Source organism: Nomascus leucogenys, chromosome 1a (assembly GCF_006542625.1).
Source record: "Nomascus leucogenys isolate Asia chromosome 1a, Asia_NLE_v1, whole genome shotgun sequence".
In the NCBI taxonomy this organism is placed as follows: domain Eukaryota; kingdom Metazoa; phylum Chordata; class Mammalia; order Primates; family Hylobatidae; genus Nomascus; species Nomascus leucogenys.
Genome location: NC_044381.1, coordinates 84,626,793 through 84,647,914, shown reverse-complemented (window position 1 = coordinate 84,647,914; position 21,122 = coordinate 84,626,793). Strand labels below are relative to the sequence as shown.

The 21,122-nt window shown below is 41.8% G+C and overlaps 1 protein-coding gene across 1 annotated transcript in view; it reads right to left on the bottom strand.

Annotated features, from left to right (window-relative positions):
- The window catches only part of ARG2 (arginase 2), a 34,106-nt gene that overhangs the window by 5,512 nt on the left and 7,472 nt on the right, over positions 1-21,122 (bottom strand). Inside the window, exons 3-4 of the mRNA XM_003263594.3 lie at positions 3,815-3,992; positions 375-534 (exon numbers count right to left, since the gene is read on the bottom strand). Coding sequence (XP_003263642.3) covers positions 375-534; positions 3,815-3,992 — 338 coding nt within the window. The remainder of the gene's footprint in view (positions 1-374; positions 535-3,814; positions 3,993-21,122) is intronic.

The following is a 21,122-nucleotide window of genomic DNA, read 5'->3' as shown; positions in this document are numbered from 1 at the left end:
TAACATGGACTCCTATATCTTCTGAACTGCTCAGGAAAATATTACCCAGAGGTCATCATGGTTTTATTTGTCTTCTAGATGAGTGTGTCAGAGAGTATGGCCTGGGCGCCTCTAACCAAGAAGTCCTCAGGCTGTGGGTATATTAGTCGCTATAGTTACTACCCCCTCCTTGCTTTCTTACAAAGAACAGAGACCATGTCCTAGTCTTTATACCCCTAGCATCTGGCAGACTGCCTGGTCCATAATAGTGATGAACAAATGAAGGAGTGGTAATCCACACTCAACCTACCCTTCACCAAAATCTTACTGAACTAGACCAACTCCAGCAAAACCCTGCAAGCCATTCACCTTTCTTTTCATTTCGGCCCACTGACCTTATCCTGTAGTTCTCTGAGGAGAAATGAAACAGGTTGTCCATGGAGATTTCCTGATGAAGTGGTAAGGGGTGTGTTGATGTCAGCATGGGCATCAACCCAGACAACGCAAAGGTCTGGGCAGTGTCGGGCATGGCCACTGATGGTACCGATTGCCAGGCTGCAAAGAACAAATACAATCTTGAAGGCCCTCTGTTTGGCAAACATGACCAATACCAAATGTCCTCAGCCAAAACAACTTATACCCTTTCCACAGGGCAAAGCCAGGGCCTAGATGGAGGCTGGGTTTGGGTGAGGCAAGACCTGTAGTTGTAGTTCCCAAAAATTAAACTTGAGTGATTTAGACAGGAAGAAATATAAAGCCCTAGAGATTCGAAGCTGGTGACTGGCTACCCTGCAGTGTGACATGTCACTGCTGTCCCCAAATCCATGTAATTTTATCCATTAGCCCTGGCTCAGAAAAGAACCTCAAATATTTGTTCAATGAATGAAATCAAGTTAAGCCAGAGACATGGTGTACACCTGTAATCCTAGCTACTCAGAGGGCTGAGGTGAGAGGATCACATGAGCCCAGGGGTTCAAGACCAGCGTGGGCAACATAGTGACACCCTGTCTCCAAAAATGAAAAAAAAAATCTAGGTAAATGGTACGGTCTATAGGTAACGACTCAACAAAATCTGAAAGAAAAGCTCTTGGAGACATTAACAGGGTAAACCAATTAAAGACCTAATTTAGACCACTGAGTAAAAAGATGTATTGCATGTTACCTTATATATATTAGCATGGCATTCAATTTTTTTTTTTTTTGAGACGGAGTTTCGCTCTGTTGCCCAGGCTGGAGTGCAGTGGTGCAATCGCAGCTCACTACAACCTCCGCCTCCTGGGTTCAAGCTATTTTCCTGCCTCAGCCTCCCGAGTAACTGGGATTACAGGCACACGCCACTACGCCTGGCTAATTTTTTGTATTTTTAGTAGAGACGGCGTTTCAACATGTTGGCCAGGCTGGTCTTGAACTCGACCTCAAGTGATCCACCTGGCTCAGCCTCCCAAAGTGCTAGGATTACAGGCATGAGCCACCATGCCCAGCCTCAAATACAAGATGTTAAAGTGTATTTCTGTTTTTGCCTTTCCTTGTCCTTGGGCTCTGCTTACATTAGCCAACTGTTCTGTCTCAATTCTAAGAATACACCTGATGAAATAAATGTTGGAAAGCTTCCCAGTAACCAAGGAATTTGACATAGATGGGAAATGCAGCTTAAGCATCTTAGGACTGCAACCATCCTTCTTGGTCAATATAGCATGAGACAGCTATTCTAGGTGCCATGTCCCACACTGGTTGGGTCTTTTGAGGAATAGCATGGTCTAGTGAAAAGGCAGTGGATTAAGTCAGAATACTAGAGTTTTAGTCCTGGAATAGCTGTGTGTCTGAAGACAAAGCAACTAATTTCTTTAGATTTCAGTTTCCTTTTCTGTGAGATAGGGATAATAATAATACTTGGCCTGTGTAAATCAGAGTTGCTTTGATGATTAAGGTAGTAATATATGTTATACTACATAAAAGGAGCAGTGACCTAAAAATGCTTCTTCTTGAAAATGTTCAACAGCTATTCAAGTTATGCACTTATCCCTTCCTCTCCATAATTTCATATTGTCTAGGCTTTAACGTTGAGCTGGTAAGCAGTAACATGGCTGCAATATGGATAGCCACAGGAAAAGAAAACAAGATCTGTGGTAATCACATTGATCAGTGGTCCCCAAACAGTGAGACTTGACCAGAACTCAGACCAGCAGACAGACTAAATAAATTTCCAGAGACCACACTAAGAAAGGAGGCAGGAGACTTGCCCTCTGCTTGATTTAATTGAATGGCCTAGTCATCTCAGTAGAGAACCTGGGTGTGACCATTTTCTTCAACCTGAGTCTTTTTTTTTTTTTTTTTTTTTTTTATTCCAAAGGAGGAATCTACCTGCTTCTCCAGATGTAACAAAGATTTCATTTCTGTTCAGTGATCTGAAAAGCTCTCTCAGCACCTCAGGGAAAATAATCACCAGAAGAGTCACACTGGATTTGAATCCCAGCTCTATTTCCTGGTTCTAGTCCTTGGATAAGTTATATTTTCTTTCTTACCTATTTATTTATTTTTAAGAGACCTGATCTCACTGTGTTGCCCAGACTGGCCTCAAACTCCTGGGCTCAAGCGATCCTCCCACCTCGGCCTCCTGAGTAGCTGGGCCTGCAGGCATGCACCACTGTGCCCACCTTGGATAAGTTCTTATATCTCTGTCCCTACATGCTTCCAGCAGTAAATGATAAAACCATATCTACCACCTAGCATTGTTAGCGGGATTAACTGAGAATATGTATGGAGTGCTCAATACTCCTGGTACTTCAGTGCCTTTTTCCTACCGAAGACCTTCATTGCTTAGTTCAAATCACATTCCCTTGTGAAATCTGTTTTAGTCCAGACTGATCTCTTCCTCCTTTGAAATTCTGTAGAATTCAATGTTTTTGTTTATTCCATGTATATTTATTTCATCTAGGCGTTAATATATCACAAATTTCCTGCAATCTCTAGCACTGCTGAGAAAATATCAGAACAGTGCTCAATAAAGTACATGCTGATTCAGGAGGAGACAGGATCAAGGGACTGATTGCATGAGTCACTAGGGTCCATATTGTGGAGGCAGAAAATGTATCCACAGCTGGGCACAGTGGCTCATGCCTGTAATCCCAGCACTTTGGGAGGCCCTGGCAGAAGGATCGCTTGAGCTCAGGAGTTCGAGACCAGTCTGGGCAACATGGCCAAACCCCATCTCTACAAGAAATACAAAAATGAGCCAGGCATGGTGGCATGCACCTGTAGTCCCAGCTACTTGGGAGGCTGAGGTAGGAAGATGGCTTGAGCCCAGGAGGCAGAGGTTGCAGTGAGCCAAGATCATGCCACTGTACTCCAGCCTGGGCGACAGAGCCAGACCCTCTCTCAAAGAAAGAAAGAAAGAAAGAAAGAAAATGTAGTAACATGCCAAAGGGGATTTCTAACAGGTCTATTAGCAGAAATGCTAACAAAAACTCTCAAATTCAGCCTATCAATGGATCTTTCTAATTCTCCAAAGTCATAACATAGTGTCTCAAGAAAGCTTTCCAGGAGACAAGCATGTTAACACAGTGCCTAGGAACCTTGCCTAGTATACCTCTGAACTTGCTGTGTCAGAATGTACATGTTCTTACTGTACAATGTGTCATACAAAGAAAACCACAATGCCCCTTGAGCAGCTCAGGATCTCAGACATTTAAATGCCTGCTGTTCATTTTAATATCTGCCCTAAAAATTCTGTAGGGTATTTTTCTCCAGATGAAGAAACAGATAAAGAAGCTAAGTGATGAGCCCCAAGCACCATGTAATCAATCCAGCCCCTCACCACGCCTGGCTCCCAGCTTACCTGTGGTCTCCTCCCAGTGTGACACAGCTGTAGCCATCCGACACAGCTCTGCTAACCACCTCAGCCAGTTCGTGGTTGGCAAGACCCACTGAGCGTGGATTCACTATCAGGTTGTTGTAGAGATCATCTTTGGGGACTGGAGTAAAACTCAAATCTCCAAAGTCTTTTAGGTGGCAGCCTGGAAGCAAATGAGGGATGACAAGATGAATTTTCTGTGCTATCTCCAACTCTTACTAGCCTGGGCCACAATGATAATACGTGACAAAGTACACATCATAATCATTTTGTCACAGTAAAATTTAAAATGTCAAATGATTGTGGGAAGATTATCTCGATCCTATTATGAATAGTTTTGCAGATGTTGGAAACTGAAACTAAGAGATATCGATTGACTTAACCCAACAATAAAAAAATGATTAACAATTAAGACCTCAGATATCCCAGAGTGATAGAGTAGAAATAAAATATCAGAAAGAACCAACAATTTTAAAGAAAATTAAGAACCAACAATTTTAAAGGAAATTAAGTACTATTAATTTAGCAAAAATACACAAAGAGATTCTCATTTTTTTAAACTTTCTTTTTGTAGAAGTAGGGTCTTGCTATGTTGCCCCAGCTGGTCTCAAAACTTCTGACCTCAACTGATCCTCCCGCCTCATCCTCCCAAAGTGCTGGGATTATGGGCATGAGCCCCCTGCCTGGCCAAGAAATTCACATTTTATAAACTTTTATAAATAAAAAGCCAACCTGAAACATCCTAAAAGAAATATCTAATATTTACTGATTATTTACAAGATCCCAGCCATTGTTCTAGCTGCCTAACATAAATTCTTACTTAAGACTCAGAACAATTCTGTGAGGCAACTAAAATGTGCCTATTCGGTGGATGAGGAAACTGAAGCAAAGAGAAGTAACCGCTTCAGAGCTGTTAAGTACCAGAATCAGGATCCAAATCTAGGCCATCTGGCTCCAAAGTTTGTACAGGTTGAGTACCCATTATCCAAAGGCTTGGGACCAGAAGTGTTTTAGATTTTTTTTTTCAGATTTTGGAATATTTGCATTATATATATATTGAGATATCTTAGGGATGGAACTCAAGTCTAAACACAAAACTTGTGTTTCATACACACTTTATACACATAGCCTGAAGGTAATTTTATATAATATTTTAAATCATCTTGTGCATGAAGCAAAGTTTGTGTGCATTGAACCATCAGAAAACAAAGGTGTCACCATCACAGCCACCCATGTGGACAGTCTGATTGTTTGGCATCACCATCTTCCTGACTCTGAATTTATATGCTACTGATAGGCAGTTATTTTCTTACTTTTTCACACATAAGTACTTAACAGCAGAAAATATGACATACCATTAATACAGTGTGTTCAGGGTAACTTGTAATGTTACATTGGTGCTCAAAAAGTTTCAGATTTTGGAACATTTCCAATTTTGGATTTCTGGATTAGGGACGCTCAACCTCTATCCTTTACTATGCAATTTGTCTCCTAAGGAATTCCTCATGAGTCCGACGCTTTAAGAACTAGTGCTATATTCTCACAGCTTTGAATATTTTCCCACCTAAGTTGGATGCTACATTTAGGGTGAGGACTAAATAATGTGACTCTATCAAAAAGGGATCTGAACTATCAGAGAACAGAACGTTGACATAGATTGTATTCTTAGGGTCCTGGTATTGGTGGGGAAGGGGCAGTAACAAGACAGACATGGCATATCTTAATATTTGCAGAGATTTGTGTTAAAGGTTTGGATTAAGAGCAGCATGGACTCATCATGAATTTAAATTATAATTTTGAGCTCTACCTCTTGAACCCAAACTCAATCCAAAGCCAAAATTCTGAAGAAATATAAAAATTTGAGGAGCAGTGACCATAACAAAAACCCATGAGGCCAACCAAGGAATTGCCACCGAAAGAGATATTGGAAACAAGACAGAAAACTTTATCCTATTCTTTTTTTCCTCCCCAGCCCTTGTGTCACCCAGACCTATTCTTAAAGGTGAGATACACCTACAGCAAGAATTTTGTATTTATCTTTTGGTCATTACACTTTAAGGAATAGTCATATAAAAGGCCCCAACCTGGAGAAGATCCAGACAATTAGATAAAAAGGTAGCAGAGCAGGGGTGGGAGGAGAAAAATATGACAACAGGCCAAAGACATTGTGAACCAAGAGGAAAATGTGAACCAAATTAAACATCTATAAAAATCTTTTATTTAAAAAAAAAAGACAAAAAGGTATGAGTAAAGTCATTATGGACTTCACCAAATCTCAAAATATGGAGAGGATACTTTAGACTCAAGAGAATGAAAGCTTTAATTAACCTTCAAGTCAATATCAAGTCTTTCCTCTGTTGACAACACAATCCTGGACTGCACAGATTTTTTTTTTTTTTTTTTTTGAGACAGAGTCTTGCGCTATCACCCAAGCTGGAGTGCAGTGACATAGTCTCAGCTCACTGCAACCTCCACCTCCTGGATTCAAGCAATTCTCCTGCCTCAGCCTCCCAAGTAGCTGGGATTACAGGTGTGCACCATCACGCCCAGTGAATTTGTTTTTGTATTTTTAGTAGAGACAGGGTTTCGCCATCGTTGGCCAGGCTGGTCTCAAACTCCTGACCTCAACTGATCCACCTGCCTCGGCCTCCCAAAGTTCTGGGATTACAGGCGTGAGCCACTGCACCCAGCGTACTGTACAGATCTTGAATGGACAATTCCTGGATGTTTCTACTTTCAGCTCCATGTTTATCTCAGCTCTCTCCTTAAATCACATCAACCATTAGGTTCTTACTAGATGTAAGACACCAGGGTATGCCTGGTGTTTTATAATATTAGGTGTACAATTATAAAAGATTTATAATCTTCATAAATTTATATTTTGGTCATTGCACTTTAAGGAATAGTCATATAAAAGGCCCCAAACTGGAGTTAAATAATATTAACTAACTTTTCAGAACTATTTGCCAAGCACTTTCATTCAATCATCATATGACCAAGAAGAAATACAGGGGAATTAAAGTGCTCAATCCAGTGGATAAGTCACAGAACTTGGGGACTACCCAAGTCCAGTCATGCAAACCAGGATGTAGACTCAGATGAACGCGACAGAAAACAGTACTCACTTACATTAGAAAAAAGCTGCACAAAGCCAAAAAACGAACCTAAAGAGAATTTGGCAATCTTACAGCAACATCCCAGGAAGAGAGATTGAATTTCATAGGATTTTGGTCGCTAATTCGGGCCACCACTCTGCTCTCGTTACAGGTGCTGGAAGGGTACTAACTTCTGTTGGGGGTTCATCAGATTAATTCCCAACCTGGGTGGTGGATTCTGTCCACATTGTCTAACTCCATTTACTCCGATGCCATCTCACCAAACAGCCTTCTGGCTATTCAGTTGGTTTCCCACATGCCTTAATATGGGCAAGAGCTTCTAGACAGTGGACACTGGATAGACTACTGCTTAACATAATTATGCATGGGCATTTTGGTTGATCCAGCACGGTTAGCATGAGTCTGTGGGTCTGAAAGCCTGAAGAGCTATGCACTCAGCAACCTTGTGTTTCTGCATCCACAAAACTAAGGGCCAGCCCCCTCTAAAGGGATTTATACCTTGAGAAGCCCTGCCTGAATGGCCTACCTTCCTGCTCCCAACTCTGCTCTTTCTTTTTTCCCCCTAGAATATTCAGGAAGAACCAACTCAACTCTATAATTTGCACAGTTTCAGTGCCAGGTAAGGACTTGGGACAGTGAGTCCTAAAGGAGTCAGGGGAAGTTCACTGAGGATCAGGGGCGTCAAAGAAGAACTCCTATGACAAATAGTTTGTACTTGCACTGTTTTGCTTTGAAATTCTCTGTAAAATTGGATAACGTGTATAATAGAGGTCCCAAACCTACTCCCCAAGTTTTACTGCTGTATCCTTTCAGACTTTAATCATTTTTTTTCTTTTTTTTGGATTATTTGTAGAGACACGGTCTCACTGTGTTTTCCATGCTGGTCTCCAACTCCTGGGCTCAAGTAATTCTCCCATCATGGCCTTCTAAAGTGCTAGGATTACAGGTGTGAGCCACCATGCCTGGCCTAGTTATAAGCATAATACATAATATTATTTTAAGTAAGGTTATTAGAGTAAATTAACTGCCATAGCAACTCCCCCAAAATAATGGCTCAAACACAGTTTATTTCTTGTTTGTTTAGCATCCAGCATAGGTATTCCAGGTCAGCAGGAGGCTTTCCTTTATGCAGTAATTCAGAGACCTGGCTTGTGGCTCCCATGCCTAGGACTTTGCCATCTGTGTGGCTAAGTCTAGGTATCCCCAGGTTCAAGGCAGCAGGAAAGGAAGAAAGCATTGAGAAAGCACACCTCCTCTTTTCAAGACTCTGGCCTGAAAGTGGCACATTACTCCTGCTCACTTTTGGCACTGGCCAGCAAATGCAGGTCTAGCTTATGTCCAGAAGAGAATGCGAATGGATTTTGGTGGACAGCTAGCAATCTATGCAACAGTGAGTACTTTTTTATTCTACTGCCATAACCTTTAAGAACAAAATATGAAAGTTGCTCTAGGATTACAAATTTCTGTTAAACTATTCTAGTTAATTACAGAACTGAATCAACAAATACATGATGCCAGCCTGATGTCACCTCTTAAGAACTTTCTCCTCTAATGCCCACTGTGCCAATAGTATTGGGTACTACCAGTACCCAAAGGACTGGTAGAACAGTACTCTAGTTCTAGGATTATCTGAACCCTGGTTCTAGTATGTTGTTGTAGAAAACATGAATTGTAACCCATCTGCTACAGTTTTTTTTAAGAGGAGTGAGGAGGTTGATGGGAAGTTAACTTTTTGTAACAGCAGGATGAACTGAGTAATATTAAAGCTATTCTTTTTTTTTTTTTTTTTTTTGAGACAGAGTCTTTCTCTGTCACTCAGGCTGGAGTGCAATGGCATGATCTCGGCTCACTACAACCTCCACCTCCCTGGTTGAAGGGGTTCTGCTGCCTCAGCCTCCCAAGTAGCTGGGATTACAGGCATGCACCACCATGCCCAGATAATTTTTGTAGTTTTAGTAGAGACGAGTTTTCACCATGTTGGTCAGGCTGGTCTTGAACTCCTGACCTCAAGTGATCCTCCCACTTCAGCCTCCCAAAGTGCTAGGATTACAGGTGTGAGCCACCATGCCCAGCCTTAAAGCTATTTCTTTATCAGAGTGCTGTGGCAAATTCTTCTGGTTCATAGGTCATAAGAAATGGTCTCACTAATTTTTCAAGAAGCTTAGGGTAATGATGAAAAATGCAAACATTGTAATGTGTAAGGAATATGTGTCTGGCTGCTATGCCTGTGGGAACTTTCCCTTTCTCTAACTGTGCATCAGGTCAATTCATCTGTAAGTCCAGGTCAGGTGAGACCTAGTGTTTCATTGCTGCTCTTTCTTCTCTTTTAAGAGGACATTGTATGACAAGAGGAGCCTGAAATTTCAAGGAAGTTCTCATGTCAAACAGATTTGGAACAATGTGAAAGGCTCTCATTTTTCACTTGCTGTTTATACACTGACACAGCCTTGTTGCTTCTCTCCTGAGTGCTGGTAATAAAATACACCGAGTACTACTCTGATCTTTCAGACCCAGATGTTACCTTTGGCTTTGATAAACCTCTGCAGGCTCTATCAGAGTGGAACAGGAACGCAAGTGCATCAACAGAATGATGCAACCAGGCGGTAAGGAAGAAATCAAAACAGCCTTACCTGACCTTAGCAATATCTGTGAACAGCACTTCTATTTCAGGGCTAGTGAGTAAATCCCTGAAAAAACCCACAGACAGGAAATGGATAATAACTGTCCGCCTCTACACACCACACTGTGCTACACAGCTCTACAGATAGGTGCTCATTCTCACATCCTCTGCTGGTATCACTATCCACACATTGCAGAGGACGAATTTCAGCAAGGCTGAATAACTCCAACTGTTTAACAGCAACTGAATCACCCTTTGGTTAGAGACTCATATATGATTACGTGATGAGTGAGGTTTTTTTTGTGTGTGTGTGTGTGTTTTTTTTTTGTTTTTTGTTTTTTTTTGACAGCATAAGACTATCCCATTCTCCCTACTGCTGTGACTCCTGTTGCTACCAGGGCTCCTAGCAAGTCAAGAGAGATGGGTTTCAAAGTGGGCTGACACACAAGGAGGGTCTGCTGAGCCACAGGCAGCCCATTGGTAGAATAACAGACATGGAGAAAAGCTAGGGGCCTCTTAGTGTGCAGTTTTTCCAAATTGTTTCTAAACATGAATAGGATATAAATGTTTGTGACTTGTCAGGAATAACAAGTCAGTGAAATCAGGAGAAAAACAAAGACTCTGCATCCTCACTTGGTGCTGAGAGGGTACTAATGGCTTTTAAAGTTACAGACTCAAATATTATACATGGCAGATTTAGCCCCATGCAAAAGGAATTCTTGGAAATTAATTTTAAAAAAATTTTTTTTAGATGAAGTTTTGCTCTTTCACCCACGCTGGAGTGAAGTGGCACGATCTTGGCTCACTGCAACCTCCAGCCACCGGATCAAGCAATTCTCCTGCCTCAGCTTCCTGAGTAGCTGGTATTACAGGTGCCTGCCACCATGCCCGGCTAATTTTTGTATTTTCAGTAGAGACAGGTTTCACCATGTTGGCCAGACTGGTCTGGAACTCCTGACCTCAGGTGATCCACCCACCTTGGCCTCCCAAAGTGCTAGAAATACAGGTGTGAGCCACCACGCCCGGCCGAGTTCCTGGAATTTTAAAGGGATGTGACTGCTAATTCTTAGAACAAGCTTGTACCTGAAATACTAGCTTATTAAAAATAAAGTTGCAATGTTACTAGAAGTCTAAACTGCAGGGTGGGGAATGGGGGATGCCAGGATTAATTCAGGCCATTTGAAGTAAGTAGAATTTCTCTTATCCATAAAATGTAATTTGGGTAATAACCTTTGAAGAGACTGTTATTTAGGTAAACTCTTCTGGTTACTACCAATAAAATGCAGAGATCTGAATTTTATTTGGTGCATTTAACTCCCAAAGACTGTACAACCTCAAGAACCTTGTCTTTTTTTGAAATAGTCTTACTCTGTCACTCAGGCTGGAGTGCAGTGGCACAAACATGGCTCACTGCAGCCTCAACCTCTCAGGCTCATGCAATTCTCACATATCAGCCTCCAGAGTAGCTGGGACTACAGGCATGTGCCACCATACCTGGCTAATTTATATTTTTTTGTAAAGACAAGGTTTCCCCATGTTGCCCAGGCTGGTCTCAAACCCCTGGCCTCAGGCAATCCACCCTCCTCAGCCTCCCAAAGTGCTGGATTACAGGTGTGAGCCACCGTGCGCCCAGCCAAAGAACCATGTGTCTTGAGATATCTGTCCCAGTTCATTTCTTCAGAGTTCCAGAGGAGACAGCTCCAACCAGCCCTTGTAACATCTCCTTCCTCCCCACTCTGCTCTCATGTTGCCTCCGCAACAGGTAGGTTTTCTCAGAGGCAGTGAGGACCATGACTGAGAAAGACAGGGGCAGAGATAGTGGCACTGGGGACTCAAGGAAAGTGACTGTGGGGATCCAGGCCAGTCACTTCGGAACATATCCATCTAACATACACCAGTGTTAACCTCAACAGCAAATGATACAAACATGGTGTTAATAGATGCCTTTGCATGAATGTGATCCTTGAGTTAAAATATATATATATATTATTCATATATATATATTCATATATATATTCACATATATATTATATATATTCATATATATTATATATATTCATATATATAATATATATTCATATATATTATATATATATTCATATATAATATATATTCATATATATATTATATATATATTCATATATATTATATATATATTCATATATAATATATATTCATATATATTATATATATATTCATATATATTATATAATATATATTCATATATATTATATAATATATATTCATATATATAATATATATTCATATATATTATATATATATTCATATATATTATATATATTCATATATAATATATATATTCATATATATATTATATATATTCATATATATTATATATATATATTCATATATATATTATATATATATATATGAATGCAAAATACACTTGAAAATTTAGTTCAAGATAGTAACTGAGATGATTTACAACACCAGTTATGTTTCCTGCTAATTGGTTCTCCAGCTACATCTGTCTTTCTTGCCTAAGGAGAACAGATGCTGTCATCTTCTAAAGATAGGCTTTGGAATGTACACCCCTCTGAACCAAACTCATGTCAACCCTCTGAGCACCTGTAGACCATGATGAGCCAGCTCAGGCTTTCTGAGACAGACTGTCAGCTGATGGCACCCTAGAACCTGGTTCCAGCACAGGCAGGGGTGGAGGTAAGAGGAGGATTGCTCTGGCTTCATGAAGTCACATAACCATATCCATTCAGAACGAGACTGTTTAGCTCCTCTGAGAAGACAAGACCTGCTACTGTTAACATATTGATAAAACTTCAATCTTTCCAGTAGCTAACGAGAAGAAGAAATAGCAACAGTCCCCAGGGATAAAATACTGCTCTTTAGGGAATGTGATGTTTAAAAATTGTTTACACCTTGGTGCAGTGGCCTACACCTGTAATCCCAGCACTTTGGGAGGGAGACAGGTGGATCACTTGAGGTCAGGAGTTCGAGACCAGCCTGGCCAACGTGGTGAAACCCCATCTGTACTAAAAATACAAAAATTAGCTGGGCATGGTGGCACATGCCTATAGTCCCAGCTACTTGGGTGGTTGAGGTAGGAGAATCACTTGAACCCGGGAGGCAGAGGTTGCAGTGAGGTGAGATCGCACCACAGCACTCCAGCCAGGGCGACAAAGTGAGACCCCATTTCAAAAAAAAAATTGTTTACACTCTGCCTTGTTCCAGAAAGGATTTAAAGGAAGACACATCAGGCTGGCGACTACAGCTTTGCAAGTTACCAGTTCTGATGGGTAGCTCCCTGCCCCAGACCCTGGTCTAGCATCCTGGTGAGTCTGCCCAAGAAACCTCAAACCAGACAGACTGCATTCCCTACTATCTGGGCTGAAAGCACAGAATACTCAGACAGCCTTAGTTAGCCAAATGCTACACTAGATGCAAAGAAAAGAATCCCTGCCATCTGCCCCCTAACTTCCTAGGAGAGTTCAGATCTCTAGTCAGGTTCAGTTTCTAAACCTGTCCTACCTCACATAGTGGTTTCAATGAGATAACAAGGAAAGACCTGATGCATGCTAAAGATTACAGATTAGTTCAACTGGATGAGGCATCTTTGTGGTTTTTCTCCCCACCCTATTATTTTCCTTTTCCTTGAAACTGATGGTGTAACCTAAGACTTCCCAAAATCTGTAATATTGTTACGTCATTTTGATAAAACAGTTTCTGGTGAGAAGTAGCAAACAGGCTGGCCATGGTGGTTCGTGCCTGTAATCCCAGCACTTTGGGATCCAAGGCAGGAGGATTGCTTGAGGCCAGAGTTCAAGACCAGCCTGGGCAACATAGCAAGACCCCATCCCTACTAGAAAAAAAAGTGGCAGACAAATGCAGGCCCACTGATTTCTCACTGGAATTGCTCTTAAAGAGTCCTGCTCTCACACGTAGTTTGAATTTCCTACATTCCCTATGAAAGAATATAAAGGCAAGGCTAAATAAATCTTAGAATACCACTTCTCTGAAATCCCTAACCACAATGCCACAACCTACGGTGACTCAACTCTTGGGTCACACAGGAAGGTGTTTTCTACTTTTTCTAGGCTGTGGTTCTCTTCTCTTGGCATAGAGGAGGGAGCCAGGAAGGGTCCATTTTTCTTCCCTTCAAAGCTGAGCATTACCACATATATTTATTCTCAATACTGGATTACAGGTATGAGCCATTGTGCACCCAGCCAAAGAACCATGTGTCTTGAGATATCTGTCCCAGTTCATTTCTTCAGAGTTTCAGAGGAGACAGCTCCAACCAGCCCTTGTAACATCTCCTTCCTCCAAGGTTTGGTCATTAATAGAGAGGGATAAGTAAATTTATTCAAAGGTTAAATTATTTAAGCCAACCACTGTAATCTCTTAGGTTCTGCCTCTGAATTGTACTATTTTGGATATTAAAATAACAATGCGGCATCTGTCTAAAGTAATTAGAGGTCAGCCTTACTTGAAGAAAGCAGTCATTATCTACTGATGTTCTGGTTTAAAAATGTATTTCAAAAAAGGGAGCAATAACTCATTATTACTGCCTACTTTTTTTTTTTTTTTTTTGAGACATGGTCTGGTTCTGTTGCCCAAGATGGAGTGCAGTGGTGTGATCTCAGCTCACTGCAACCTCCATCTCCCAGGCTCAGGCCATCTTCCCAACTCAGCCTCCCAAGTAGCTGGGACTACAGAAGCGCACCGCTACACCCAGCTAATTTTTTTTTTTTTTTTTGGTAGAGATAGGGTTTTGCCATGCTACCCAGGCTGGTCTTGAACTCCTGGGCTTAAGTGATCCACCCACCTTGGCCTCCCAAAGTGCTGGGGTTACAGGTGTGAGCCATCGCACCTGGCCCCTACTAACATTTAGCTTTCAAGAGTTAAAGTTTGATATATGGCAGTTATCCTTTGAGTCATACGTTTTAAAAATCTGGGAGACCAGATGGCTTCTAAGTAGCAGATCATTTTCAGAGAAGCAAAATACTGGTTTGGGAAGACTTATCAAGGTGGTTTTGTGAATGAAGTTACAGGAGAAAGCTAAGATGCTTTGCTCCCTTTTTTCCTTCAACAAAAGTATACTGTGTGCCTAGCACTCCACTAAATCCTAGGAATGTAGAAATAAGGTATGGTGCAGACTTCAAGGAGGTCACAGGCTGGTGAGATGTCAGGCAGAGAAAGTGGCAGCCCAGCGCAGTGCTAATTGCTATGAACCAGATGTGCAAAGGGTGTGGCGGGAACAGAGACCCAGGAAGAGAAGGGTCAGGAGAACTTCTCAGAAGCAGCAATATCTGAGTCTGGAAGACATTAGCCAGGAATAAGAGAGGAGGAGGAAATGCTTACTGAGGAGGAGAGAATAACTTCAGCCCTATAGAACAATGCACAATTCCTCTGAACCCAGAGTGCACCTAGAGGACTGCAAAGAGATGCGGCAGGAGGAGGGGGCAAGGCCCAGGTCCTAAATGTGGTGGGGAACAACTATGGTTTCTAAGCCGGGAAGACAAATCAAATCTGCATTTTGGATCTAGTGCTCAGACAGCAGTGTAGAAAATGATCTGGAGAAGCAGAGTGCCACAGGAAGCTAAAGAAAGAAATGAGAGGGAACAGAGAGTCCAGCAATAGAGGGGCATGGGAAGGGAGGGAGAAGAGGATAAGTTCAGTTTGGGATATGTTGACATTGATGTGTTAGAGACTATCCTGCTGAAAGCACATGGAGACAAGTAAATGGATAATTCTAAGCAATAGTCAATGGCTGACAGTATCGCTGAAATGTCACCTCTGATGAAGTATACATCGCCATAGAACATGTCATAGGACACCACAGAGATCTAAACAGAGAAATTCTGCAGACAAATGACCTAGATTCTTCTCTAAATAAACTGCAAAGAAGAAAAAAAAGAGAGAACCTATAAAGGTCTTAAAGTATAAAGCAATATGGACTTCATTTGAATTCAACTCAAACTTAAAAACAAAAAACAACAAAAGAAACCCAAAAAGTGTAATTTGATCAGGCAATGTGAACAATACTAATTAAAAATTAAGAGGCTTGTCTGGGCGCAGTGGCTGACGCCTGTAATCCCAGCACTTTGGGAGGCCGAGGCAGGCGGATCACAAGGTCAGGAGATCGAGACCATCCTGGCTAACATGGTGAAACCCCATCTCTACCAAAAATACGAAAAATTAGCCGGGCGTGGTGGCGGGCGCCTGTAGTCCCAGCTACTCGGGAGGCTGAGGCAGGAGAATGGCATGAACCCGGGAGGCGGAGCTTGCAGTGAGCCGAGTTCACACCACTGCACTTCAGCCTGAGCGACAGAGAGAGACTCCACCTCAAAAAAAAAATAATAATAATTAAGAGGCTTAATTCTCCCTGTTGAAAATAAAGAGACCTCCCTTCCTCCCTTTTATTTCATAATTTCTCTGTGCTTTTCAAATTTATGTGAATCTTCATAATGACTAAATAGGCCTCTCCACAAGTCTCACAACCCAGGAATGCTTCTTCAAGGACCCAGGAAGCCATCTCCTGGCGATGCAAACATTTAGGGAGATAGTGCCTCAACTCAGTTCCTACAGAAGGGTAAGAGCCTAACTCCCCTGGATACAAATGGTGGGCACCTTGCTCCAATTTGCAAAACCACCTCCTGTGTTAAGATATGAGAAGTCTGTTTCCCCTCTGGGTGGCCATAATAAAGTTAGGATACACTGTGTGTGATCAAAGGTGCTGTCCAGTCCATGAAACAAGATGTCTGATTTACTCCAAAATGGTCTGGAGATGGTGTAAAAAACATTGCAATGTACTGGTGATGATGCTGGTTTATGGATATATCAAGTCAGTTATGTTACCATCTCTACTTTCATTATGTTTGAATACTTCCATAACAAAAAGTTAAAAAGATAAGATACATGGAAGACATCTGTATACAGGTTTGCAGTTAGGAGGAAAAATAAGTATTAGAGATAAAGTTTTTGCTGGGCATAGTGGCTCATGCCTGTAATCCCAACACTTTGAGAGGCTGCGGTGGGAAAATTGCTTGAGTCTAGGAGTTTGAGACCAACCTGGGGCAACATAGTGAGACCTCGTCTCTAAAACAAAAAGAAAAAAATAAACAAAATTAGCTAGGTATGGTGGCACAAGCCTGTGGTCCAAGCTACTTGGGACACTGAGGTGGGAGAATTACTTGAGCCCATGAGGTAGAGGCTATAGTAAGCCAAGATTACATCACTGCACTCTAGCCTGGGTGACAGAGCAAGACCCAGTCTCAAAAAATTAAAAAAAAAATAGAGCTTTGGGTGGCATCAGCATACAGGTGACAGTAAAGCCATGGAAGCAGATGCCAACCAAGACAGGATAAAGCAGGAGAATCAAGGACAGAATCCTGAGAACACCAACATGTAAGGAGCAGCTAGAAAAAGAGGACGTAGGCCGGATGCAGTGGCTCACACCTGTAATCCCAACACTTTGGAAGGCCGAGGCAGGAGGATCACATGAGGCCAGGAGTTCAACACCAGCCTGGGCAACACAGTGAGACCCTGTATCTAAAAATAAATAAGTAAGTTAGCTGGTGTGGCGGCATGTGCCTGTAGCTCCAGCTACTTGGGAGGCTAAAGTGGGAGGATCACTTGAGCCTGGGAAGTGGAGGCTGTAGTGAGCTGAGATCGTACCACTGTACTCCAGCCTGGGTGACAGTGAGACCCTGAAAGACAGACAGACAGACAGACAGACAGAGACAGACAGAGAGGAAGGAAGGAAGGAAGGAAGAAAGAAAGAAAGAAAGGATTTACTAGAGGAATTTGAAGAGTTGAAGACAAGAGAGAATAGTGTTGGTTTCAATAAAGAAAGCAAGATTAGTGGTGCAAATAAGGTGAATGTTATACTGTTCATCTGTTCATTGTATTAGAAAGTAGGTCAGATACTGCAGCAATACTAGATTTATTGCAATGATGGCCTACGAAGCCACATTATAACAAGCTGAAATGTGAAAGGGCAATGAAAAAGCCAGGAAGTTGGCTCTGAAGAAAAACAAAATAACTGGACAACAGCCAGAGGGCTACCTAAGGTCAAGGGGGATGTGGAGGGTAAGGGTTGCACAATTAATTACCGAAAGGACAGGTTAGGAGAGAAGAGCCATGACACGAGGTGAGGGGAGGGATAATGCTGGAGCAGGGACTGTCAGAGGGGAGGGGGTCTAGAGCACAGGGAGAGGGCACTGCTGAGTGTTAGTCACCCAAAATTCATTCTTCCCTTTTTCCAGAAAGAAAAGGTTTTTAGCTGGGAGCATAACGTCTTAGAAAAGACTACATTCTACATGCTACATGGGCTGGGTGTGGTGGCTCACACCTGTAATCCCAGCACTTTGGGAGGCCGAGGCGGGTGGATCACAAGGTCAGGAGTTCAAGACCAGACCAGCCTGGCCAAGATGGTGAAACTCCATCTCTACTAAAAATACAAAAAATTAGCTGGGCACAGTGGCAGGTGCCTGTAATCCCAGCTACTATGGAGGCTGAGGCAGAGAATTGCTTGAACCTGGGAGGTGGAGGTTGCAGTGAGCCGAGATCACGCCAATGCACTCCAGCCTGGGCGACAGAGCGAGACTCTGTCTAAAATAAATAAATAAATAAATAAATAAATATAAAAACTATATTTACTAACCTCGCTTGTAACTGGATGTGGTCACGTGAACTAGTTCTGGACAATAGGATAAGCAGAACCGCGTCCCGCAGCAACTTCTTGGGAAGGGAAGAGAACTGCCTTTGCCCCTTTCTTTGTTCATTCTTCCATCCTGCTGCTGGGGCTACAACCATCTGGCCACCATTAGGCAGAGGCCTTGCCAGTAGCACCAGACAAGAATCTAGGTCTGAACTTAAAGGAACAGAACCACTAAACCAGCTCTGGACTACTTTCCAAATTGTTTACTTGAGAGTCAAATGAACTATTTTTCTTTCCACTGTTAATTTTGAACCCTTACCACGGGCACTGTTATCTATGATATCCATTTCAACAACAACAACTGCAATTACTTTTGCACCAACCTAATACAGGAACTAGACCCTCATCCTCTGAGGTTCTTTGTCAATACAACTGATGTGGGGGATGACAGGGAGAAAGTTGAGAGAGTCCCTACCCGAGTTGGAAAAGCATGAGCTTGAGGATCATGAGATGGCTGTGGTGGGAAATGCGGGAAGGAAGACACTGAGAATGAGGGCTCTTCAGAAGCTGGAGGTGAAGATCATGCATTTAGGATGACTTTTTAAAGATTTTTGAAATTATTTATATTTTTGTCTTACAAATGATCCCTTTTAAATGGACTTTCTGTAAGAATGTACAACTCAAAAATTTGCCAAGTATCTATCGGATCCACACAAATCCTTAGAAAGGTTTTCTGTGTAGTCTTCATTAATGCAATTCCTTGCGAATGTTTCACTTTTACTGTAGGATCTTGAACACATTTCACAATAATGAAGCTATAAAGTTTTTATGCAGTGCATTCATTATAAACTATAAATAACATTTCTATTAAAAAAGAAAGCTGGGTAGTACAGTTTCTTCCTTTGTAGTAAGAGCCGAGAAGACTGAGAAGTTGATCGGACACTACCGTCACTACCATCATCCATCTCCAGAACTCATCTTGCAAAACAAACTCTGTACCCATTAAGCAATAATTAACTCCCCATTTCCTTCTCCCACCAAGTCCTAGTAACTGATATTCCACTTTGTTTTTATACATTGGACTTCTCTAAAAACTTCATATAAATGGAATTATGCTGTATTTGTCCTTTCGTGACTGGCTTATTTCACTTAGCATAATGTCCTCAAAGTTCACCCACATTGCAGCATATGTCAGGTTTCTTTGTTTCTTAAACAGATGAGGCTTTATTCTGTTGTCCATGCTGCCAGACTGGAATGCAGTAGTGTGATCATAGCTCACTGCAGCCTCAACCTCCTGGGCTCAAGCAATACTCCTGCCTCAGCCTCCTGAATAGCTAGGACTATGTGCATGCACCATCACACCTGGCTAATTTTCCCCCCCATGTGGAGATTGGGTCTCACTAAGTTGCCCAGGCTGGTCTGAAACTCCTGGACTCAAGCAATCCTCCTGCTTCAGCCTCCCAAAGTGCTGGGATTACAGGCATGAGCCACCCGACCCAGCCCTGCTTTTTAAAGACTGAATGATAGTCCATTATATATATGTACCACATTTTGTTTCTCCATTCATCCATCAATGAACACTTAAGGTTGCTTCCACCTTTTGGCTATTGTTAATACTGCTGTGAACACGGGTACGCAACTACTTCAAGATCCTGCTTTCAATCCTTTTGGGTACATACCCAGAAGTGGAATTGCTAAATCATATAGTAATTCTATTTTTAATTTTTAGAGGAGTTGCCATACTGTTTTCCATAGCAGCTCCATTTTATGTTCCTACCAACAGTGTAAAAGAGTTTCAATTTCTCCACATCTTCATCAACACTTCTTATTTTCTGTTTTGATAGTGGCCATCCTAATGACTGAGGTGGTCAAAATTTGCTTTTTACTAATTATGAAAATGGGATAATAGCAAATGCCTAGCACAGTGTCTAGAAGATGGTAAATGTTAAGTATCAAAAAACTTTTGATAAGAGGTATTAAGTTAAATAAGAGATATTAAGTTAAAATCTTTGCTGTCATAAATGGGAAATATATGGCTACATTGAAATTTGCCAAATCCCAATAGTGTCTATTATAGATTTCCCTCTATGCAGGCACATCACTAAGTTTTTACTAAGGCATTAGCAAATTACTGATTATGTATTCACCTCCTAAAAGGAATCTGCAGCCGAGCACAGTGGTGCACATCTGTAATCCCAGCTATCCAGAAGGCTGAGGCAGGAGGCTTACTTGAGCCTAGAAGTTTGAGGCAGTAGTGTACTATGATTACGTCTGTGAATAGCCCCCACAGTCCAGCCTGGGCAACATAGTGAGACCTATCTATAAAATAAAAGAATCTGCAATATAAAGGAGGCCCAGAAAATGAAAAGCTTGAACCCAAAGAAATAGGTCACTATTAGTGACATTCCAGGTGAGACTGGAGAGGGCCCTAAAGTGATGCCACTTATCAGCTCATGCCTCAGTTCCTATTCCTCTGCTACAGGTGGCCCATCCCCAAGGGCACTGTGGCACAGATGAGGTCCAAAGCAGGTTTGGTCTTTGCTAGATCTCTAAAGGAAATATAAAGCCAATTTGCTAGACATTTACTCTTCCAAATACATATCAGAATGACTTTAGAAATCAAAGAACTCGGAACTTTAATAACCTTAAACAAACAAGCTATTCCAATAATTTAGCTTCCAGTCACATATGCAGACCCTAGGCAAAGACTTTTTTGTGGGAAGTGGGACAGGTGCTGTACTTTCATTTCTTCCTTGCTGTGGAAATAGACTCTTAAAAAACGTAGAGATGGGGTCTTGCTACGTTGTCCAGGCTGATCTTAAACTCCTGGCCTCAAATGATCTTCCCACCTTGGCCTCCCTAAGTGCTGGGCTGACAAGCATGAGCCACTATGCCTTGCTAAGTGTTTAAGAGAAG